Source organism: Schistocerca piceifrons, chromosome 5, assembly GCF_021461385.2.
Source record: "Schistocerca piceifrons isolate TAMUIC-IGC-003096 chromosome 5, iqSchPice1.1, whole genome shotgun sequence".
Lineage (NCBI taxonomy): Eukaryota > Metazoa > Arthropoda > Insecta > Orthoptera > Acrididae > Schistocerca > Schistocerca piceifrons.
Genome location: NC_060142.1, coordinates 76,993,548 through 77,016,387, shown reverse-complemented (window position 1 = coordinate 77,016,387; position 22,840 = coordinate 76,993,548). Strand labels below are relative to the sequence as shown.

The 22,840-nt window shown below is 39.2% G+C and overlaps 1 protein-coding gene across 1 annotated transcript in view; it reads left to right on the top strand.

The window, feature by feature from the left end:
* LOC124798243 (interleukin-1 receptor-associated kinase 1-like) overlaps positions 1 to 22,840 on the top strand; it is a 151,768-nt gene that overhangs the window by 87,507 nt on the left and 41,421 nt on the right. The window contains 5 exon segments of the mRNA XM_047261560.1: positions 2,633 to 2,680; positions 2,682 to 2,749; positions 6,172 to 6,361; positions 8,789 to 8,851; positions 12,635 to 12,845. Coding sequence (XP_047117516.1) covers positions 2,633 to 2,680; positions 2,682 to 2,749; positions 6,172 to 6,361; positions 8,789 to 8,851; positions 12,635 to 12,845 — 580 coding nt within the window.

Sequence of the window (22,840 nt, the reverse complement as noted above, 5' to 3'; positions counted from 1 at the left end):
TAGAAGTTGGAAGGTCAGGTGCAATTCTAACTGGAATTGCACCTGACTTCCAACTTCTACCTGATGTAGCCCCACCTGTGATTGCAGATGGTGCTTGGTCCTATAATCAGTGCAAAAAATTTACATAACTTTCAACTCGTACTCATCCTTTGTGCATGTATCCACAGTAAAGATCTTGCCTGCCATGTGTTCTGCATTGAGTCAAATTCAGTTTGATGTAACCCATGACCTCCTGCACACGAGGTGTCCAGTCATTCTGTAATGTCATCCATGCCAGGGTATTATGATTCAGTTTTGTACCTGCAGCTATGTGGAGCACACCACATGGGCATCACAGAAGAAGGATTCTGTGAGCCACAAAAATTCGTGTGCCACTGGCAGTACCCCGCAGCACTGTCAGAGGAAGAGCTTTTTGTAACATGCTTTCTGGGCTTTCCATCACTTACCAAACCCATCAGAGCCGCAGGAAATGTGCACACGCTGTTCAGCATTATACTTGAAGTGACATAGTAGCAGTAGCCCTTATCCCGCAACAGCCATCTTCATGAGAACTGCAGACAAGTCTATTACAAGCTGTCCTCCATATAAGGGGGCAAATGGTTTCAAAAAAAAGTGGGGTTGATGTGGCTTCATCATGGATTTACTTCATCACATTTAATGAGTGGAGTTAGCACTGACTATAAAAAGAATCATTGCTTGAGTTGGCATGGTTTCATTTTTTTGTATTCTCTTTACAGTTGTGTCCTCATGCAAGTGTTAATGTATGTTATCGGTTGTTAACCAAGCAGCTATTTATGGGGAAGTTCAATTCTTCAATTCTTGTCCAACAACAAACAAAAAACCACTATCTATGGTGATATAAAGAGGTATCCAGTTTAGATAGGCACTGAAAGTTTGTCACAACACACACACAATAGGTTCAAATAGAGACTGGAGGTGGCGATGAGGGGGGGGGGGGGGGGGGGGAAGGTTGTAATTGGATTCACTTTAATTTTCCTTGGTCCTGACTGGTCTTTTGTGGCACACTGGTGTAGACACTGGGCTCACAGCTCATGTTTATATCTTCCTGTCCATATTTAGGTCTTCTGTCGGTTTCCAAAATTGCTTAATACAAGTATGGGGTTGGTGCCTGTGAAAATCACACAGCCGATTTACTTCCCATCATTGCCCATTGGCGTTTTGAGTTTATGTTGCATCTCTAATGGTGTCATAATCAGTGGAATATTAAATTCTAATTATCCCTCTTCCCCTCCCTGGCCCTGCTTCATATTCATTCATATACATTCAAGAAGGGAAAAATGTTTCATATGATACAAGACTTTTTTCTCCTAACACAAGCACAGGGGAATGGTTTAGCATTCTGCTGGATATCAGAGCTTGATCTAGAGAAACTAAACAAATGGGCTTGATGGGCAATAAGCTGGAGTTTGTTCAAATTAACTGGCTCGGCTCCATGTGAGACACTGTCCTCTAACCTATGGCTTTCTATTCCATGAGAGGGCCCATTGGTTTGATAATGTTCTACTCCTTTGTTGGAGTTGATTTCAGTGGTATTTATAATTATTTTTATCATAATAGTAACGAGGTAAGCACACATACCATCCAGCAGATGATTCATGTATTCTTTCATCATTTTTCAAGCTGTGCCCTAGTGACTGCCACATCCTTTTTCTATTTAAAATGTGTATCACAAAGTTTGGACAGTATATTCATCAAAGTGTTGCAGCTTTCTCTTAACCGTCTTAATTTTCATCAAGTGGATTCTCTGTAAATGTAGTAAAGTTAGCACTTTGCTTGGATAATATTTAGTCTTGTTATTGTTTCAACTGCTCATTTTACATTATTTCATAAATTTTCTTCATGAAGTGTTAGCTCAACAATTAACCCTCACTTGTAATATAAGCCACGAAGTAGACCCAACAGCTCCTAAGGAATTTGCATCAAATTACATTATATTTGAAGGTAGCATGAAATACATGATCTTACAGTGCTAAGAAATTGAGATATTCTAACTGCATGATATAGCTCTAATCACTGACATCAAATGTTAAAACTTACAGGTTAAGAAAGAGACTTGTGTGCCATTAGTCTTCCACCTGACTTAATGTGGTGTATAAATATATCTTGCACTCGGACTGTTTACCTCTATGCATCTATTACAGTGAACACTCATAATAATGTACAACATTCAAAGAACGATAAATTTAGAAGCAGGAAAAGAAAGAATTTAAATATAAATTGTTTGTTTATCTTGTGTCAAATCAACTTTTTCTTCCTCTCGAAAACGTTACGGCAATAAAATGTTTTATCAGTTGAATTATCATTATGTTAACTGACTGTACTATTATGTATGTTGTTATTTCTGTTGCAGTTTGTGTGTGTGTGTGTGGTGTGTGTGAGAGAGAGAGAGAGAGAGAGAGAGAGAGAGAGAGAGAGAGAGAGAGAGAGAATGTATGCATGTATACATGTACGTATGTAGAGTGCTGAAGTTACTGAAGATGATATGTGGAAAAGAGCATCCTTTATCAATTTTATATAATTATTCCAACAATAATTAGTTGTTTATTGCACACCAGATATACTGAAAAAGAATTTTGACACCATGTCTGGTAACTGGTGCTATATTTTGTAGAATGGCACTCCTCCACTGTCATGGGATCAGCGTCACAATATTGCTGAAAGGGACGGCAAGAGGTCTTCAGTTCTTGCACAACAACAAAAAACCATTTATCCATGGTGATATAAAGAGGTACGTACTCATCTTTTGATAATAAGAAATTAAATTCCAAACAATTAATGTGAACATGTCATTATTACATTACTTATAGAAATCTCAGAGTTGAATATCCTAAACAATTTTTTTACAGAATAACATTTAACTCTGCTGTGGCTTCTGCCTAACGGCCGTAAGTTTCTGATTTACTAACTAAATTACTCAGTAATCTGTAGTAGTAGAGTAGCAGTTGTGTTATCATTGAATAAACCGTTTTTTATGAGACAGAATGTTCGAATAACCTTTTATTTTAAGCCTTGGAGAGGTAAGGAAACCACCCCTTATTCAGTCCCTTGAAATGTAGTTTTCATTGATACTTACTGTTGTACTTTTAGTTCATCTTGAGTTTGAGTTTTATAATGCCTGATAATCTCTTAAGGCCTTCCTACTGCCAGTTGCTGGTAGCAAGGATCATGTTTGATGATAGTTACAAAATTTTGCATGCTTAATTAATACTTGGTATATCATTTGTGCTTTGCAGTTTGTTTATTATGCCCTTTCGGTATACTGTATAGCCAGAATACATGTTGACACCCCTGTCATTTGGAAATGAGCTCATCAATCCCTTGTAGAGGGTACTGTAAATTACATTTAATGAAAGGCATGTAACATGTCATGTATCCAAATATTGGGAAAAGAAGTTTGATTTTGTACTGCATTGACAAAGGAGGAACTGTAATCACCATGCAGTGAGAAGTAGTATTGTGGAAGTGGCGAAGCTTTTCAGGTCTTTGCTTGTAGTCCTCATTACCATAAACTGAAGGTGGACAAATTGTGATCAGAACAGCAGTAACAAGCAAGATGTGGAGGACTTTGCTTCTTCTAAGAATGTGGATGCAAGAAATTTACCTGGTCTTTAATGGAGTTAGCAGAAACATGTGTTGCTGTTGGTAACAGAATACAATCTTAAAAGTAAAACACAAGTGTTCAGCAGGTGTGCAGTGTGTTTGCTCTTATTAAAGCAACCAATAGTAGTTTAGATTGCACTGGCCATTGGAAGATAATGATTGGACTTTTGACCAATGGAAACAAGTTGATTAATCAGGAAAATGATGCTTTGTGTATGCACAGCCATGGTCTGAAAAACAAAATGCAGAATAGTTTCTGCCCAGCACTTGCACAATCTAATTGTGTATGATCTGCAGTGTAAGTATTTCATTATTATAAACATTCACATATACCTCCCTGGTACTGGGGTGGATGCAGAAAACATCAAGATAGCCAAGAAATACATAAATATTGTTGGTCAAACAATGGAAAATCCAGGATGGAATGTAAACAATATGAGAGAAGGAAAGTTTCTACTCACCATATAGCGGAGGTGCTGAGTCATGATAGGAACAATAAAAAGATTCACACAATCATAGCTTTCGGCTATTAAAGCCTTTGTCAGCAGTAGACACACACACACACACACACACACACACACACACACACACACACACACACTCATGCAAGTGCAACTTGCACACATGTCTGCAGTCTGAGAGAGCTGAAACTACACTGAGAGCAGCAGCACCAGTGCATGATGGGAGTGGCGACTGGGTGGGGGTAAGGAGAAGTCTGGGGCGGGGGCGGGGGAGGGGAGGGGAGGGGAGGGATAGTATGGTGGGAGTGGCGGACAGTGGAGTGTTGCAGTTTAGACGGAGGGTAGGTGAGAATGTGTGGAGGGGGGAGGGGGTAAGTAGTGGAAAAGAGAAAAATGAAAATAAAACAAATTAAAAGACTGGGTGTGGTGAAATGACGGCTGTGTAGTGCTGGAATTAAGCCTATACCTTCAAACTGATCACGCTCCCTGTGTCAGTTCCCGTATTTTTGCGTGTTATCTCTCGCATTTTTCCGGTGCCACATGATCTTACGTATCTAACTACAAACTAACTACGACCCCCCCCCCCCCCCCCACACACACACACACACACACACACACACACACACACACACACACACACACACACACACACACACACACACACACTTTCTCCGTTCTATCCCTGTTCGTATCAACTAAATCCACCTCATCCAGTCCACATCTGCCATCCCCCTTCTCTACGCTTACCCGCCCTCAAACCTGCTACCCACAGTAATATACATATATTTATTAATGATTAGTTATTCTCTACTTTGACTTTTGTGACTTTCTCGCCAATTTTTAGTGGAGTTTTTGCCTTCCACTATTGTCGTCTTCCTCAGACTTCATCTCTTTTTTTCCCCCCTGTGCATCCATTTTGCCCTTTTAGTACTTTTCACGCATATTTGGGTGTAGGAACAGATGATTTTCTGACTGAATCTGCTCTCTGTTTTATCTCCCTAGAGGAGTATTATATATCTTTTTAATATTCTGTATTGTATTTGGCCTGGTATCTAAGTTACTAGATGGAAGATTTTAATGGACTGTCAGGGTGGCTAGACCTTCATTGTTTTTCCCTGATATTTATCCAGCATTCCATCATGTTCTGTGAGTCTCATCATGGACAAAATGTGTCAGAAATGTGAAATGAATGTAGGCAGGTACATATTAAGAAAGGAAGATGCTCTCAGAAGATAACCTTGTACACATAATTAAAAATTTCTATCACTAAACCCCTGTGCACTACTTATGTTGCTCATACTTTGTAGCACTTTGTAATTTGAGTCTTCGCTGTTAATATATTAGTTAATTTTGAAGTATTTACTGGAAAGTTTTTTTATTTTTAAAAGGTTTGTACTAAAACACCTGTCCTTTTCTTTGCTGCTTGTGAACCCTGACATTTCTTTTTTCCTTATCTTCTTTTGAGAATGAATTAAGAACACACAACCAAAACCTAAATCTTCATCTTTATACTCTAACTTCTTTTCTTTATAATGTTCGCATGCTGCTCAATAATGTTGATCAGTTAATCAGATAAATAAAGTTATTTGAATATGCAGAGAGTAATACAGAAAAAGTGATAAGTTTTAAGTATCAGAAGTACCATCATTTTTAAATGTGTAGGAAAGACTTGGAAGACAATAGACTTTAGTATTAAATGTAAAATCATCCTTGAGCTCAGTTCAGGAGAGACAGAGCAGAATAGGGCTAGTTATTGCTGGTCTTATCTTGTTTCGCTAGTGACTGAGAGTACTGGATGACTTTCGTATATTATCCCTGAGTAGTCTCATTTCTTCCAACTCTAAACTTTCTTTTGTGAGGTGAAGAAACCTTTGCTTCTGAATTCCAACATTTTTACAACCTATAATTCATGTCTATTTTTGTAACTACCTAATATTTTGCGATAAATATGTAATATTTGAAGGTATTGTGAAATTAATTCAAAAAGTTAATTGAATTATTTTTTAACTTTCTGTGCAACAGAGTACGATTCAAAATATACACACAGAAAAGTGTGTTGTGTTTTTATAACTTTCTGTTATGTGTTCAGTGCCAACATACTACTGGATACCAACTTTGAACCGAGGATTGGTGATTTTGGGCTTGCACGTGATGGTCCACAGGGTCATTACACTCACATGAAAGTGAGCCGAGTCCATGGTACCCGCCCCTATCTGCCTGATGAATTCCTGCGTTCAAAACAAATTTCCACAAAGGTTGATACATACAGTTTTGGAATTGTGAGTATTCAGCCACATTGTTTTAATTTAATGTCTTACATTTTGTTGAATAATGTACTTTCTCTGTGAACTTATTTTACTCCTCCTCCTCCCCCTCCCCCTCCCCCTCCCCCCTCCCCCTCTGCCTCCACCTCCCCCCACCCTTCCCCCCATTTTTGGGTAATGTAGCAGACATTTGGAAGCATCAGCTGATGACACGGTGTCCGTTGTATTTGTAGTACAGTGATATGAGGGTGTTATTTATCTAACATATAACTTATTTTCCAATAAAATGATAATGTCATTCACAGAGTTTACAAGGTAAACCCAAATGCCAAATGAAAGAAGGAAGGAAGAAAGGTTAGTATTTAATGTCGCATCAAGGATTAGACCATTAGAGATGGAGCACAAGCTTTGATTGGTGAAGAAATTAACCTTTGATGTGGGTTTCAAGTAAAGTATACAGTCAGTGAGAATTGACTATTGTAGCACATAAATAATATTTTCAAGGTTACATAAAACCTCTTTTCATTTCATAGTTACGGAACTGACTTTTTTGTGTGTATGAATTTGGAAAAAAAAATTGTCAGTAACATTATTTCGTAAGTAATATGCTCCTGAACACTTAGCTTCAGTGTAATGGTACTGTAATGGTAACTGCTGGAAAGGAACTGCAATAGAAACCACATTTCATAATTAATATGCTCGTGAACACTCACCTTTAGTTTAACAGTACATTAATGATGGTTGCCGGAAAGGAACTGCAATAGAAACCTTTGCAGTGGTGTTTGGAAGTGGCAGTCTAATGTTTTTGGCGATGTTTGAGTGTTGAAGTAGGTGTTCAAATGTGTTTTTGTATGTATGCAGATGTGTGTTTGTGTAGTCTGATTCTTTGGCCTTCTTATCTAAAGATAAGATGTAGGTTATTAGAAACCACAGAAACAGGGAAGGACTTCAACATTAGAAGTTTGTGAATATGGAAAGAGGCAGAAAATAGATAGCATCAAATGAGAAGTAAGAAAGGAAAAAAAAAAAAAAAAAATTTATATGGTTGGTAAGATCGAAGAAGAGAAAGAAGATAGCCCCAAAGACAGGAAACCCTTCCCACCCTCCCCCCCCCCCCACCCCCCCCCCCCCCCACCCCACCTTTCCCAGGATCCCTACCCCTCAGGCACTTGAGTGAGATGCCACAGGAGCTTTGGTGTTAAATCGTCGGATGTTGGTTTCCGCGTCTGCATCCCTGCGGTGTGTGTGAGAGCTCTACACTCCCCGCACCGGATCTTCTTAATCGAAGTGTTCTAGGCATGTTACATCTTAGAGAAACACACTGGAATCGTCTTCTCTATTTCTCAATTCAAAATTTTGCTGCTTTAAATACTTGAGCATGTTCCGTTGTCTCGGCGTAAATTCTTTGTCGTATTTGGTTTAGTTGCTATGGCAACATACAACAGCTTCTTTCCTCATTTTTTGGTCTTACAATTTCTGTTTTTTCAGTCCTGTCACGGTTGTGACGTTCTAACATTTTTGATGATGTGTGAGTGTGTTGAAGTGTGCAAACTTCCCACCTCACTTAACGAGATGACTTACTTGTTATCCGCAGCCAATCTTCTTTGCTGCCTTCCGGAATCTCTTTAAACTTCTTCTCCAAGCAGTGATGCTAGGTACTGGAATTTTGAAAATTCTCCCTCTACTTGTGAAATAAATAGATACTCGAAGGTTACTTCTCATCAACCAATGCCATATTAAAACTTCATACAGAACATAATTCTCACTTCTCACATAAACATCAAACTTCTTGTAAGTCAATGGTATCTTCTCACATCAAAAACAAAGTTAATCACATTTTCAAATGAGTTGGCTTAATAACCATGACTGTATCACAGGATTCATAAAATACGTCTTGCCTCTAGCAAGGCTGGAATAAGAGTCTTTTTTGAGAGTTCTTTCTCCTCTGTTCTTTTTTTCACTAACAATAGCCACTACCACTATATCACAGAGTTACATAAATACTCCATGGTCCTCTCATACACACTTTCACTAAAACTTCCATGGATTGCCCAGTAGGTACTTGTTGGTGCTGTTCGACCGCCACATCTACATTCTTCCTGCGACTGAATTTAAACCTGCACACACAGTCATGTGAGGTGCAGTAGGTAGGATTCTATCATCCCACACTCACAACTAAAATATCGTGTGTTCAAGGTGGTAGAAGGCCAAGTGGTTCTAGAATTTACACCAAAATTCTCGATTCACTAAAACAGTTTTCAAAAAATTTCCATACATCCTTTGCAGACAGTTTATTGTAGGAGATATTTTTGACAAATTTTTGTATAATTAGGCTTAAATAACAGCTGCTATAGTGAAATACATTTTGTCTTATGAAGTAAAGATCACAAACAAATAAATGTACATGTTCTCTGTAAGATGATGATTTGTTCTGCTCTGCAGGTTCTCTTTGAGCTGGCTACTGGTCAAAGAGCATACGATGAGTCGAGGCAGAAAAAATTTTTGGTAAGTGTATGTAATTTGATTAATTCTGGGAATTGTAACTTAGTGAAGAATCAGTAGACGGGTCTGTCCATTACATAATTATCTGAATCAATACCAACAACAACATCAACTAAGTCATTATCGTTATCATTGTCATCATCATCATCATCATTATAATCCTAATAATAATATCTGTTAGCTAAACATATATGCAATTTTGATTATTTTTGTGATGAATGATAACATTTTACTAATTTTTTTTCTTGAAAATGTGGATACCAATTTCTGCTACTGAGAAGACTATTGTGGCAAAACTAGATCGCAATTGAAAGATTTCCTGATGGTTTCATTTCTTCCATTCCTTCCTAGTTTTCTCTTTTTTTCTTTATGCTGAAATAAGTTGTTTCTTATTCTACAAACTGCATAAACTTGCCATGAATTCTCCCCCATTTTCCTTTCATTACTAAATGTATACAAGAACTGCATTTAGAGTACTCTGACTTTTGAAAAATTCAGATTGCTTAAGTACTCCTTTTTTATGTGTTCCAGTTTGTCTATAAATAATTCAGTGCAACTATTTAGATGCACAGGACGTAAAAAAAAAGGATAAAAACCATTAATTCCTTTAAGTTTTGGTTGGATGTTTCAGGATAGCTATATTTAGAAAACAATGTACTTATTATTGTTCATTTGATTTTTAACAAAAAAATTAACATCATGAGCAACATGTTATTGTATAATCAATAACCATATAGTTGAGATGCAAGTAGTGAGTGGACATATAAATTAGAACTAGAGTAATGACTAATAAAAACCAACTCAGCTGTGATATTCCACATTTATTGTGTTACGACACACCTTCAGGTTGCTGAACTATGCCTAAGTCATAAACACGGCAATCGGAAGATGTTCAGCGACCAAAACTGATTGTAACTCAATAAATGTGTAATAATACAGCTCTCGTGTTTTTATTAATCATTAATGTTGTCAGCTATGGTGCTCAAGATTGACTAGAATAATGTTTACACTACTGTGAAGAGGATAGGTTGCTACTCCTCATAAAGATGATACACTGAGTTGCAGAGAGGCACAGCAAAAAGATGGTTACACATTGAGCGTGCCACCAAAGCTTTCTTCACAGAGGAAGCACACGCACACATTTACACAAGCAGGCACATCTCCCACACATATGATCACTATCTCCAGCTGCTTCAGCCAGAATGTTACTGCATTGAATGGAAGTAGCATTCTGGAGTGGGTCATTGGAGATTGGAGGAGGTGGGGGTGCGGGGGGGGGGGGGGGGGTGGCAGTGTACAGGTGGTGGGAAAGAAATGAGTGCTGCCTGGGACAGAGTGTACTGGGACTAGATGGTGGCAAGACAAGGGTCACAGATGCAGCATTAGGAGACTATGGGGGAGGGAAGGGGGTCGGGAAAGCGGTAGCGCAAAAGGAGAGGAGGAGAGAAGGGAAAAGATCAGTGGTTGCATTTGCAGAGAGCAGCACACAATAAGTGTGAGGGGAAGTGAATTGGGAGCAGGTGATAGGACAGAGAGGGTGGAAACTGTCGGGCGGTGGGAATGGGGACAGTAGGTTACCATAGGTTGAGCCGTGATAATTTCAGGAATGGAAAATGTATTGTAAGTGTAACTCCCATCTGTGTGGTTCAGGAAAGCTGGTGCTGGAGGGGAGGATCCAGATTGTGTGGATTGTGAAGTAGCCATGTTATGCTCAGCTGCATGTTGTGGCACAGGGTGGTCCACTTTCTTCTTGGCCACAATTTGGTGGTGGCCATCCATCCTGGTGGACAGGTGGTTGGTATACCAATATAAAAACCTGTGCAGTATTTGCAGCAGAACTGGTATATGACATGGCTGCTTTCACAAGTGCCCCTGCCTCTGATAGGCTTGGATAAGCCCATTACAGGACTGGAACAGGAAGTGCTGGGTGGATGGATTGAGCAGGTATTGCACCTGGGTCTCCCACAGGGGTATGATCCCTGTGGCAAGGAGTTTGGATTTGGAGTGGCATAGTGATGGACAAGGATGTTGTGGGAAGGAGTTTCAGGTCATGAAGATAGATAATCAAAGCCCTGATGAAGGACGTTGGAGTCTGTTGCACTTCTGGGGTGGGAACACTCTGGCAGAGTTTATAAGTGGAGGAGTCAGACATTTGGCAGAGGACTTCCACCTGGCAGTCACTGTGATTCGTATCAACAGTGGTGGAACCGTTGTCTGCAGGTAGGGTCATTAGTTTGGGATATGTTTTGTTGAGGCTGTGTGTGGCTGTCCTTTCTTCTGTTGAAAGGTTGATGTTCTTAGGAAGGGACCTTGGGAAGGACAGTCGGAAGAAAGGAATTCATTGAAGGTGGCCAAGGGTTGGTTGGGTGGGTGAGGATGACAGGCGGATGGTGGTATGAACTGAGAGAGGCAGGGTTCATTGTTGGGAATAGGTTGGCTTTGGTTGGAGGGATTGGTGGCTAAGATCCCATTGCAGGGATCGGAAAAAGGAGAGCAGATCTTCGATGAGTCCAACATGATTAGTTGTGGGTGTAAGGTTGAACATGAGGTCTTAGGGTAGGAGTGAAACATTTGTGGGGCTAATAATTTTGGTGAATAAGTTGTCTGTACTACATAGTGAGTTTTTATCTTTATTCAGAAGTTTCTATAACTGTTGTTGGTATCAGTTTAAAGGAGAATAGTCCACACTACAATGCTTTCCAATTTGATTATGTTCCACAGTTTAGCTTACATAACCATTTGTACATTATATATTGCTGGTGCTGTTTTTTTCTGATTATTAAAACAATCAGATACATTCTTTTGATGTTCACTATTGGCGTCATTTAAGGGTCCTGCAAATAATCATTTCTGGCTGTACTTATTGGATATCATCTCATATTTGCCTTCTAACCACACAAAGATGAAGATGGAAGAAGAAAAGTAAGCCTTTTAAACATATAACTACTGCGTTAAAACAAATGTAAATGAACCGTAGCTGAATTGTGCTCTATCACAAGCATAACATTGGAAGAGTGACTAAAACGGTTTTCTTAAGTTTTACTGCGTTTATTGTGAGACACAACAGCACATTTTTCCTGTACTCAACTTCAATATTTTATTATTTATCACAGAACAGATGAATTTGTATGTATAATTTGAAAACTGTGTGAAGCAAAATATTGTTTATTGCTGTTAAACAACACATCATTGGAGAAATCTTGTTAATTTTGTCATTTACGTTTACTATATCTAACAGTTATGGAAATACTGGATGGAGCAGTATGTAAAATAAGACAAAGGCAACGGCAATCACTCAGATATAGTGGATCAATTCATAGAGCACAGAAATGCTATGAATATGAATGCTGTTTTCTGTGAAGTGTTTCTGTGCTCCATGCCTTGATCTCCTATAGATTAGTGGTTGCCTGCTCCTTATTTTATATTTACTTTATGTGTTAGACTGGCAATGGAAGGCATTTGTTTTTCATAAAACAAAGCATAGGACTGAACATTTAAAACATGATTTGGTGCTCAAAGTTTCAATGGTTCTAGTATTGTTTTTTGTACTGTGTTAAACATAAGACCAATACCTCCCCCTCCTCACCCCTTCCCTGCATGTCCTATGATGTCTAATGATGTAATGAAAATATGCTGAATCCCTGAGTGGAGTGTTATGAATGTTTTAAAATTCTAGATAAATAACTTGTCTTCTTTGCTTGAATTTAGTTTTTAGCAATATTATTATTTATGAATGTAAAGTATTGTGTAACATGATTTAAGAAGTTAATGTTTTTCAACATTTAGAAAGACCATGTGGAGGCGTGTGAAGATCAACAGATCCTCACATTAGCTGATAGGAAAGCAGGCCCTTGTGATCAGGCAACATTTCTAGAACTGGTGGAGCTGGGCAAATTGTGTGTCCGCAAGCGTGCAAAAGATAGACCTGAAATGGAGGAAGTATTGAAGCAGCTTGAAGGCATGTCTAATCGAAGACGTATTGCATCACGTGCTCAGAGTAAGTATTTTTCAAGTTGTGCACACAGATTGTTTCATCTTTTGAAGCCGCCAATCACTCTTTCCTCTAATATCGTAGCTCACAATTTATTTCTAATTTTTAATTTGGTTCTTTCCTTTTACAAAAAATAATATCAAGATTATTTTTTGTATTGTATTGTGTTTTGTGACCTAGTGTTTTTGCACTTTATTTATAACAATTTATTCCATTTTGATGAAGACATCCTTGATTTTTCTTCGCCGTTTGTTTACCTTGGTGTTCATTTGTTCTCTGTCTGTATTTATCTAGCCTTATGTTTTTTGGCTGGAGATTTTAGTATGTTGCAAAGTGGCTGGCTCATCCTTTTTTATTCTTGCGACCAGCCAGCCCACACTATCTGCTGTATTATTTTAATGCCTTCAACTGCTTTTTTTTCCCCTTTTAGTGCATGTTTTCCCCTTTCGGTTTGCTTTTTTAGTTTTCTCTTTCAGTGTGGTTCCCAGTTACTTTTTTGCTTTTTACTTCCCCTGACTCATTTTGGGAATGGTTTTAATCTGAGATCTGTTTGCATGAGGAAAAGAGGACTGATGACCCTGTAGTTTGCTCCCTTGACTCTCCAACACAACCAACCAACCAACTTAAACTGAAAAAAATCTTCTTGGCAACTCCTTTTCTGTAGAAGAATTCATATTACCGCAGTGTCTAAAAGGTGGTGTGTAGGAATTACTAATTTGCATCTGTTTATAAAAAAAATAAAACTAAAAGCTTGTAAACCATCAATATGTAGTCATATTTACAAATTAATTTGTGATGTGAATGTAAAATGCTCATTCCACATTATTACGATCTGTTGTAGATATGATCTATCGAACATAAAACAAACAACACAGGCTAGTAGCTACTCTTAACAGATTTTAACAGTGGTGAAACATTTATTCTTCACCATTCTCAGTGTCAGACTCAGCACTCATGTTTACGCATATCTTACGTGTCTCGAAACTACAATTTAAATGATTATTGCCGCGGTGACTGAGGCGTCTTGTCACAGTCCGCGCCCCCGCCCCCCCCCCCCCCTCCCCACGCCGTCGGAGGTTCGAGTCCTCCCTTGGGCATGGGTATGTGTGTTGTCCTTAGCATAAGTTAGTTTAAGTTAGATTAAGTAGTGTATAAGGCTAGGGACCAATGACCTCAGCAGTTTGATCTCATAAGACCTTACCACAAATTTCCAAATGTTTATTCTGTATTATTAATTGTTCACAAAGTCACTGAAATTTTACCAATTTGTTTGAAATGGGGATGTTAACTTCATGAATAAGCAAAACAACCTTCACATATAGATGTTCACATATTAATTACTTGATGCTGACTTTGGCATTGCAACATTAACATGATGAAGAATAAAGATGGATTGCTGAGCTATTGTCCAGTGGTTCGACTTATAGATGATGATAGGGACAATTGTCGTATTTTGAAAATGCTACATCCTTTAAATGATGTGATCCTCAATTTCCAGCAGCAGTTTCGTTGGAATATGAGCAACATGTTTGTGCCTAATGGCCCCAGATGTGTCCATGGTAAATGAGTATTTTTAGATATCCCCAGAGCCAAAAGTTGCCTGCATTCAGATCAGATGACCATGCAGGCCATTCATCTGGAAAATCTTGGTAAATAACATGTTTGTAGAAGTTTGCATTAAGCAGATCATTCAATGGGAGAGCACCATGAGGTGTTGTGCCTCGTCTTGAATGAAAGCAGTGGTCTCCACAGAGCTGCAGTTCTCCAAAGTAGTAATCTCATGCTCCGTAAAGAGGTCTCAGTAATCTTCTGATGTCACACCTTCTGGGTGCCTTCTCTTCAAAGAAAAATGGACTGAGAATGAAGGTGCCTGTGAATCCACATTACACAGTCACATATGGTGAGGTCAGTGGCTCTTTGTGCCCAACACATTGTTTAACAGTACCCCACATTCGGCAGTTCTCTGTATTTATTGCATCCTGTAATGTAAAATATGCCTTGTCACTCCATACAATATTGCCCAGCCATATATTGTTAGAAGCCGAGAGCAAATTCAGAACATTGATACAGGTCATGAGGTTTCAGTTGCTGCTGTGTGGATCTTGTATGGGTAGTGGTGTAAAATAGACCACAAAATTTTCCATACTGTTGACCGTGAAATGGAAAATTCTCGTGACGCTGCACAAGCACTAGCACTACCTAGGGCATGTGCTGCATGGTTAATTATAGCAACAGAAGGCTTGTCAATACCTTCCATTGGGATAGGATGCCTTCCTCTTCCATGTGCCACACCAACCTCGCCTGTGTTTTCGAGTTTGATTACCATTTTCTTTAAACCGTTTAATGATATTAGGTCTATCCTCAGTCCTTTCAGTTGATGATACTCTCTCAGTGTAACACTGTCTGCCCCCAGTAGCTGAGTGGTCAGCGGGACAGAATGTCAATCCTAAGGACCCGGGTTCGATTCCTGGCTGGGTCGGAGATTTTCACCGCCCAGGGAGTGGGTGTTGTGTTGTCCTAATCATCATCATTTCATCCCCATCAATGCGTAAGTCACCGAAGTGGCGTCAAATCGAAAGACTTGCACCCAGTGAACAGTCTACCTGATGGGAGGCCCTAGTCACACGACATTTACATTCAATGCAGCACTGTAATTGCTGCCATTCACTAGCACTGCATTGTGTCACTTCTCAATACCCATATTGTTTAATTATGTTATGGCTTGTCAAAAGCTGTGTGGATGTCGTACAAACAGTGTACAGTGCCAGACTTGCACCTGGTGGCCACAACTGGAAGTAATCTGTTTTCGAGCATTGACACATTAGCATATCTACCAAGTTCCACTGCCATACGATAATTACAGCCAACACTGGACTTCCATGAGTAGCTGCACTTTAATTATAACCAACTGGCATAGGAAGTCATCCTTGTGCTTGGGTCACTACAAGGGAATCATCATTCTGTGAAGGTGAAAGAGAGAGAATACTGGAACATGAGACAGATAATGGAAAATGGAAGAAAGGTAAAAAAAAAAAAAAAAAATGTTAGTTTCTCAGAGATTGCTATTAAATCAGAAGAATGGAGTGACTCAGCATTCTGCACAATAAATTCATTTGCTGGATAATGTGTGCGATCAGCAGGAGACTTTTGAGATGACAAAACAGCGGTATTGTCCACCATCTGGTTGGCTGCACTTTCAAATATGCGTGCCATCAGTTATACTGCCACATTTCCTACAGTTACCATTTTGGTGCAAGGGCACTGATACAAACAATTACACTACTGCCAATGAGATGCAAGCATCTGCTCTCTGGAGATCCAGCGACGAGTTACAAAGTTCAAACATTCATGCACTGACCCCATTTTGTGTGTTTGCCACTTGAATAACATTTACACATTTAAAAATAGTGCCCAGGACTTGACATCTTTTAAATAGACGTTGTATTGAAGAATGGCAGTTTTTTTAAGTATATAAATCTGTAGCATTGACCACTATGAAAGTCTGTAAATGTGATTCAACTGGCAAACACACAAAATGGGGTTGGTGCATAGATACTCAAACTTAAATACACTTGCCACTGAAGCTCCAGAGAGGGGATGCTTGCATCTCATTGACAGCAGTGCAGTCGTTTGTAGCGGTGTCCTCGTGCCACAGTGGTGGCTGTAGGAAACATGGTGGCATAACTGGCAGCACTCTTTGTGAAAATGCAGCCAACTGGGTAGTGGGCGATATCGCAAAAACAATCTGGTCTGACAGACCTTGGAGATAGTATGTACACAAAGGTGAAAGTAACTGGAAAGATCCCATCACCAGAAGAAAAATAAACATTCAATGTCATTTAAATAATCTATATTACTAAACTACTGCAATTTAGAATAAATTGGATGTAAAATGACCTGAATTAGATTCTAGATTTTGCCTAACATGTTCATAACAACAAATTAATACAAATAATTAAGTAGTTTACAAAGTATGATAAAAATAATCATCATACTTTTGAATTTGTGCTAAATATTGGTATTACCACCAGATAGAGATGATATTACTGTTCAGTACTAAGGGCGTAGTTACTCATCGTCCCGGTATATACAAAATTCCAGAGTTATTTTACATTTACTGGAAAACAGATAACTGTGTCCCAGATTACATGAGGGAGTAATAAAATTAAATAGAAAACCTAAATAGTAACTGATTGCTGAAAAACATTCCTCTGTAGTGTACGTAATTTATGGTGTTCTTTACTCCTTTATTGAGAAAACTGTACATTTTTTGGCTGATATTGAGAGATTTCAGGTTAATGCCACAGCAATGGCTTCACTTTAAAGGAGGAGGAGTTGTGTGGTACTACAAAAAATCCGTCAGTCATTGAAGGCTATAATGTACAAAATGTTGACATTTGCAAAAAATAACTATATAAACAGTGGACACTGCTTGGTAATTAGTAACAGAATAACTACTACAGTAATATTATGAAAAGGATAGATTGCTACTCACTGTAAAGATGCTATGTTGAGTTGCAGTCAGGCGCAGTGAGAAGACTGTTTCACATTGAACTTCTGGCCAAAACCTTCTTCAGAAAGAAAGCACATATCATGCACACATGACCACTATCTGTAGCTTCTCAGGCTGGGCTGAAACTGAAACTCATTGAAGGGGACAACAATCCATAGTAGGACGGAGAAATAGGAGGGAGGGTACAGGGGGGGGGGGGAGGGGGGGGGGGGAGTGAGTGCTGCCTGGTGAAGCATGCAAGACTAGGTTGCCAGGTATAGCATCAGGAAGCTGTGGGGAAAAGATGGGTGAGGGCAACAGGGAGTGGAAAAGGAGAGGAGCAGAGAAGGGGAAAAGACCACTCTCTGCCAATGCACCCACTGGTCTCTTGTCCTCTCTGTTCATCTCCATTTCTTTTCCACCACTTGTTCACCCCCCACCCTCTCCTCCACACCTCCCTCTCCTGCTGCTTCGGATGCTGCCCTTGTCTAGACATCATCTGGTCCCTGCACACTCTGCGAGACAGCGCTCACTTCCCTAACCACCTCCTCCCCCCTCCCCCTAACATGGTATGCCTCCTCCTTCCCTGCCTCACTCTCAATTGTTGCTTTCATTTGATGCAGCTGCATTCTGGCCAGAGCACCTGGAGATAGCGGTCTGAAACTCAGCGTGTCGTTTTTACACTGAGTAACAATCTATCCTCTTTGGAATACTGTAACCTGGGCTTTCCACTGTTCGAGTAACTAGTACTAATTTGTAATTTATGAGTTTCATGAAAAAACAAATGTTTTTTTCCAAACAACACATTCTTTCAGATAAAATACAATAAAAAACAAATTTAGTATTTAATGTTAGAAGGTATATAAAAACAGCATTTGGAATTAATTAAAAGTTTATGCCGATTCCCTTTGGAAGTCCAGAAACTATAACTGAGCTATACAATTAAAGGTGTAATTAGTTGTTTGAGAATGCTGTCATGGGAACAGATAATCACACCAAGATGTCTAGGCATTCTGAAGATTATATTTGCTTTTAGGAAACCTACCTATTTCCTATTTTATTACCTTAACCTAGTATCCTTCTTCAGAATGTTGTAACTGTTGCATTACTTGCGATAGTTATAACTTTCTGAAGTAGGCACTAGGTACCTGAAACCAGTAAAGGAAATAAAATTTATTTTGTGTTACTGGTTACTGATTATTTTAATACATACAGATACAGTTGCTGAAGATGGATGAAATATTAAACTTGTGCATTGTTAAGCCTTCCAAATTTATCTTTTTTCAACATTGGACTATACAGCCAAACAGTTGCAAATAACTGGGCTGGAACATTTTATTTCACTTTTGACTTTAACATAGCTGCTGTAAATTTTAACGACTGTTTTTTAGCAATGTTATTTTACAATTTATCAAAATTTCATTCTGATGAAGACATCCTTAGTAGGTTTAGAAACCTAGGTCAATGTACCTAACAGTTTATTTGCAACCAGTTGGCTGTATAATCATATGTTGAAATTAGTATACTGTTACTGAGTAACAGCCATGTTTAAAATTGTCATCATTTTATTCTTGCTCTGTGACAAAGTAGTTAGCAGCTTGAAAGACACTCATGATTATGCATCTCTGAGATCCCTATCTTGTGTCTCACCCCACTTTCTTCTCTGTCATTGGTTGCTTGTGGCCATAGCTACAGTGTAATTTATTATTCTGGGTATAAGAAAGGGGGCTCCCAAGCTTCTTTGAGGTGCGCCATGAGTATGCTTTCAAGATCCCCTTACATTATGAATTCTCATTGTTCAATGCAGAAGAATTACACACTACCTTGAGGATGATGAATTCCTTATGTACTCCAAATCTGTGGAAGGCTGAGGGAGGGAGGAGGGGGGGATCCTATTTCACCTATGATGGTAGGAGGGGACAGAACTACCATTTTGCTGAGTGTCAATGCAGATAATAATTTGGGGAAAAAAAAAGACTGCAGGTGCTGGAGCAAAGGATGCCTGCACAAGACAAACCGAGACACAGTATGCCTTCCTATTATATGATCGTATTCTCTCATCTCACTATTCAGGCTTTTGATCATGCAAAACAAGTGACTGGGCTTCAATGACAAAAGGCTAGCTACTGCGAAACAAGTGACTTGATATGCAGTCTGCCCCCATTGACTGTTAAAAGCACTGCCACCTCAGGAGGCTAATACAAAAGGATTTTGTCCCACTTGACTGAGGCCGCTAGGATTTCAGAATTGATTACCTATTCAGTCTGTGGTCATGTAAGCCATCGGCAGCTTCTCTGCTTGGGGATTCCTGATCAGTTTGGAGATGGAGGGAGGTGCAGGTCACACACACACACACACAAACACACACACACACAGAGAGAGAGAGAGGGAGAGAGAGAGAGAGAGAGAGAGAGAGCAGACTTAAAATTCGAAAATTTATGTATTCTTAAATTAGAGGTACACAATATTCAGCTGAGAGCAGCCTCCACTGATGTTAAGCAATATTAAACGACACAGAGAATGTGTATAGAGACCTTAGCTAAAGTGCACAGAAATCGTACAGCCTCAGAAAAAGTTGCTTGGACTATGCTACCACAAGTACCGTTAAAGGTGGAAAATGTTTGAGGGAATTTGATTAAGCTGCAGAGAGAGAACGGGAGGGGGGGGGGGGGGGAGAGAGATAGAGATAGAGAGGGAGAGAGAGAGAGAGAGGGAGGGAGGGAGAGAGAGAGAGAGAGAGAGAGAGAGAGAGAGAGAGAGAGAGAGAGAGAGAGAGAGAGTACTGAACCATGAAATATTGAACATGGTTAAACAAACAACGTTATTATGTTCTGTTTGATGTGATAAACTGTTATGGTGGCAAGAGCCTATAGCGAAGCGCATCTCCAATGGGGGTGAAGTTCTCCATATCGAAACTGAATGAGCTGGAGGTAGTAGCACTGCAACCTTTTAAGGGTTGTCATCCTGCAGTAAACTTCCAACCCACAAAAAACAGGATCCTTGCCAACTATGTGGAGGGTGAGTGGGTGTAGCCTACCTGCCATGACATAGGATAGTGACATCATCTTTCATTGTCAGTCAGAGATTGCGCATTGTGGCTCAGTCCCAATCATCGGAAAGGCAGTCCTCAAGATATTCCTACACCTCCATGAGGAAGAAGAAGAAGAAGAAGAAGAAGAAGAAGAGACCATTTAAAACTTAAAGTATTATTAACAGTTGTTGCCATTTTGAGTAAATTATCGACTTCTCTCAAAATGACCACAGGCGAAGCTCGTTACTTCATGAGTAATAATAATAGTATTGCATTTTGTGTTGGAATTTTTGTTAATGGATTTAACTGCATTGAAAATTAAAAGAGCTCAAAGGAAAACTGATAACGAAAAAATGAATACAGTGGTGGGGTTTTGATTATCATAGGGTCTCAAATACGTAGTCAGATTGCTTGATTATTAATTTTTACTTCGTTTGTGCCCTAGAGTGGACACACACATGTGTGTCCAGACACATGGAGTTACACTAGCTGTGGGATTCTTTCTGCGGCCACAAAGAATGTTTGTTGTTGTGGTCTTCAGTCCTGAGACTGGTTCGATGCAGCTCTCCATGCTACTCTATCCTGTGCAAGCCTCTTCCTCTCCGAGTAACTACTGCAACCTACATCCTTCTGAATCTGCTTACTGTATTCATCTCTTGGTCTCCCTCTATGGTTTTTACATCCACACTTCTCTTGGATTCTAAATTGATGATCGATTGATGCCGCAATGTGTCTCCTACCAAATGGTGCCTTCTCCTAGTCAAGTCAAGTCACAAATTCCTCTTCTCCCCAATTCTATTCAGTACGTCCTCATTTTCTACATGATCTACCCACCAAATCATCAGCATTCTTCTGTAGCACCACATTTCAAAACCTTCTATTCTCTTCTTGTCTAAACTGTTTATCATCCATGTTCCACTTTCATACATGGCTACTCTCCATACAAATACTTTCAGAAAAGACTTCCTTACACTTATACTCTATGTTAACAAATTTCTCTTCTTCAGAAAGGCTTTTCATGGCATGGTCAGTCAACATTTTATATCCTCTCTTCTTTGGCCATCATCAGTTATTTTGCTGCTCAAATAGCTTTAAGCATCTCAATTCCTAATCTAATTCCCTCATTATCACCTGATTTAATTTGACTACATTCCATTATCTTCATTTTGCTTTTGTTGATGTTCGTCTTATATCCTCCTTTCAAGATACTGTCCATAATTTTCAACTGCTACTCCAAATCCTTTGCTGTCTCTGACAGAATTACAATGTGATCAGCAAATCTCAAAGTTTTTATTTCTGCTCTCTGGACTTTAATTGCTACTCCAATTTTTTCTTTTGTTTCCTTTAATGCTTGCTCAATATACAGGTTGAATAATGTCGGGAATAGGCTACAACCCTGTCTCACTCTCCTCTCAGTTATTGCTTCCCTTTCCTGCCCCTCAACTATTATAACTGCCATCTGGTTTCTGTATAAATTGTAAATAGCCTTTTGCTCCCTGTGTTTTATCCCTGCCACCTTTAGAATTTGAAAGAGAGTATCCCAGGCAATATTGTCAAATGCTTTCTCTAAGTCTACAAATTATATAAACATTGGTTTGCTTTTCCTTAACTTATCGTCTATGCGAAGACATAGGATTTGTATTGCCTCGCATGTTCCTACATTTCTTCATAATCCAAACTGATCTTCCCTGAGCTCAGCTTCTACCAGATTTTCCATTTCTCTGTAAAGAATTCATGTCAGTATTTTGCAACCTTGACTTATTAAACTGATAATTTGGTAATTTTCACATCTGTCGGTATCAGCTGTCTTTGGAATTGGTATTATTATATTCTTCTTGAAGTCTGAGGGTATTTCACCTGTTGCATACATCTTGATCACCAGATGGAAGAGTTTTGTCATGGTTGGCTCTCCCTAGGCTATCAGTAGTTCTAATGGAATGTTGTGTATTCCCGCAGCCATTTTGATTTAGGTCTTTCAGTGCTCTGTCAAATTCTTTGCGCAGTATCGTATCTCCCATCTCATCTTCATCTACATACTGTTCTATTTCCATAATATTGCTCTCAAGTACATCGCCCTTGTATAGATCCTCTATATACGCCTTCCACCTTTCCGCTTTCCCCTCTTTGCTTAGAACTGGGTTTCCATCTGAGCTCTTGATAGTCATACAAGTGGCTCTCTTTTCTTCAAAGGTCTCTTTAATTTTCCTGTAGGCAGTATCTATCTTACCCCTAGTGATATATGCTTCTACATCCTTACATTTGTCCTCTAGGCATTCCTGCTCAGCTATTTTGCACTTACTGGTGGTCTCATTTTTGAGACGTTTGTATTCCCATTGCCTGCTTCATTTACTGATTTTTTATATTGTCTCCTTTCATCAATTAAATTCAATATATCTTGTGTTACCCAAGGATTTCCAATAACCCTTGCCGTTTTACCTGCTTGATACCCTTGTGCCTTCAGAGTTTCATCTCTCAAAA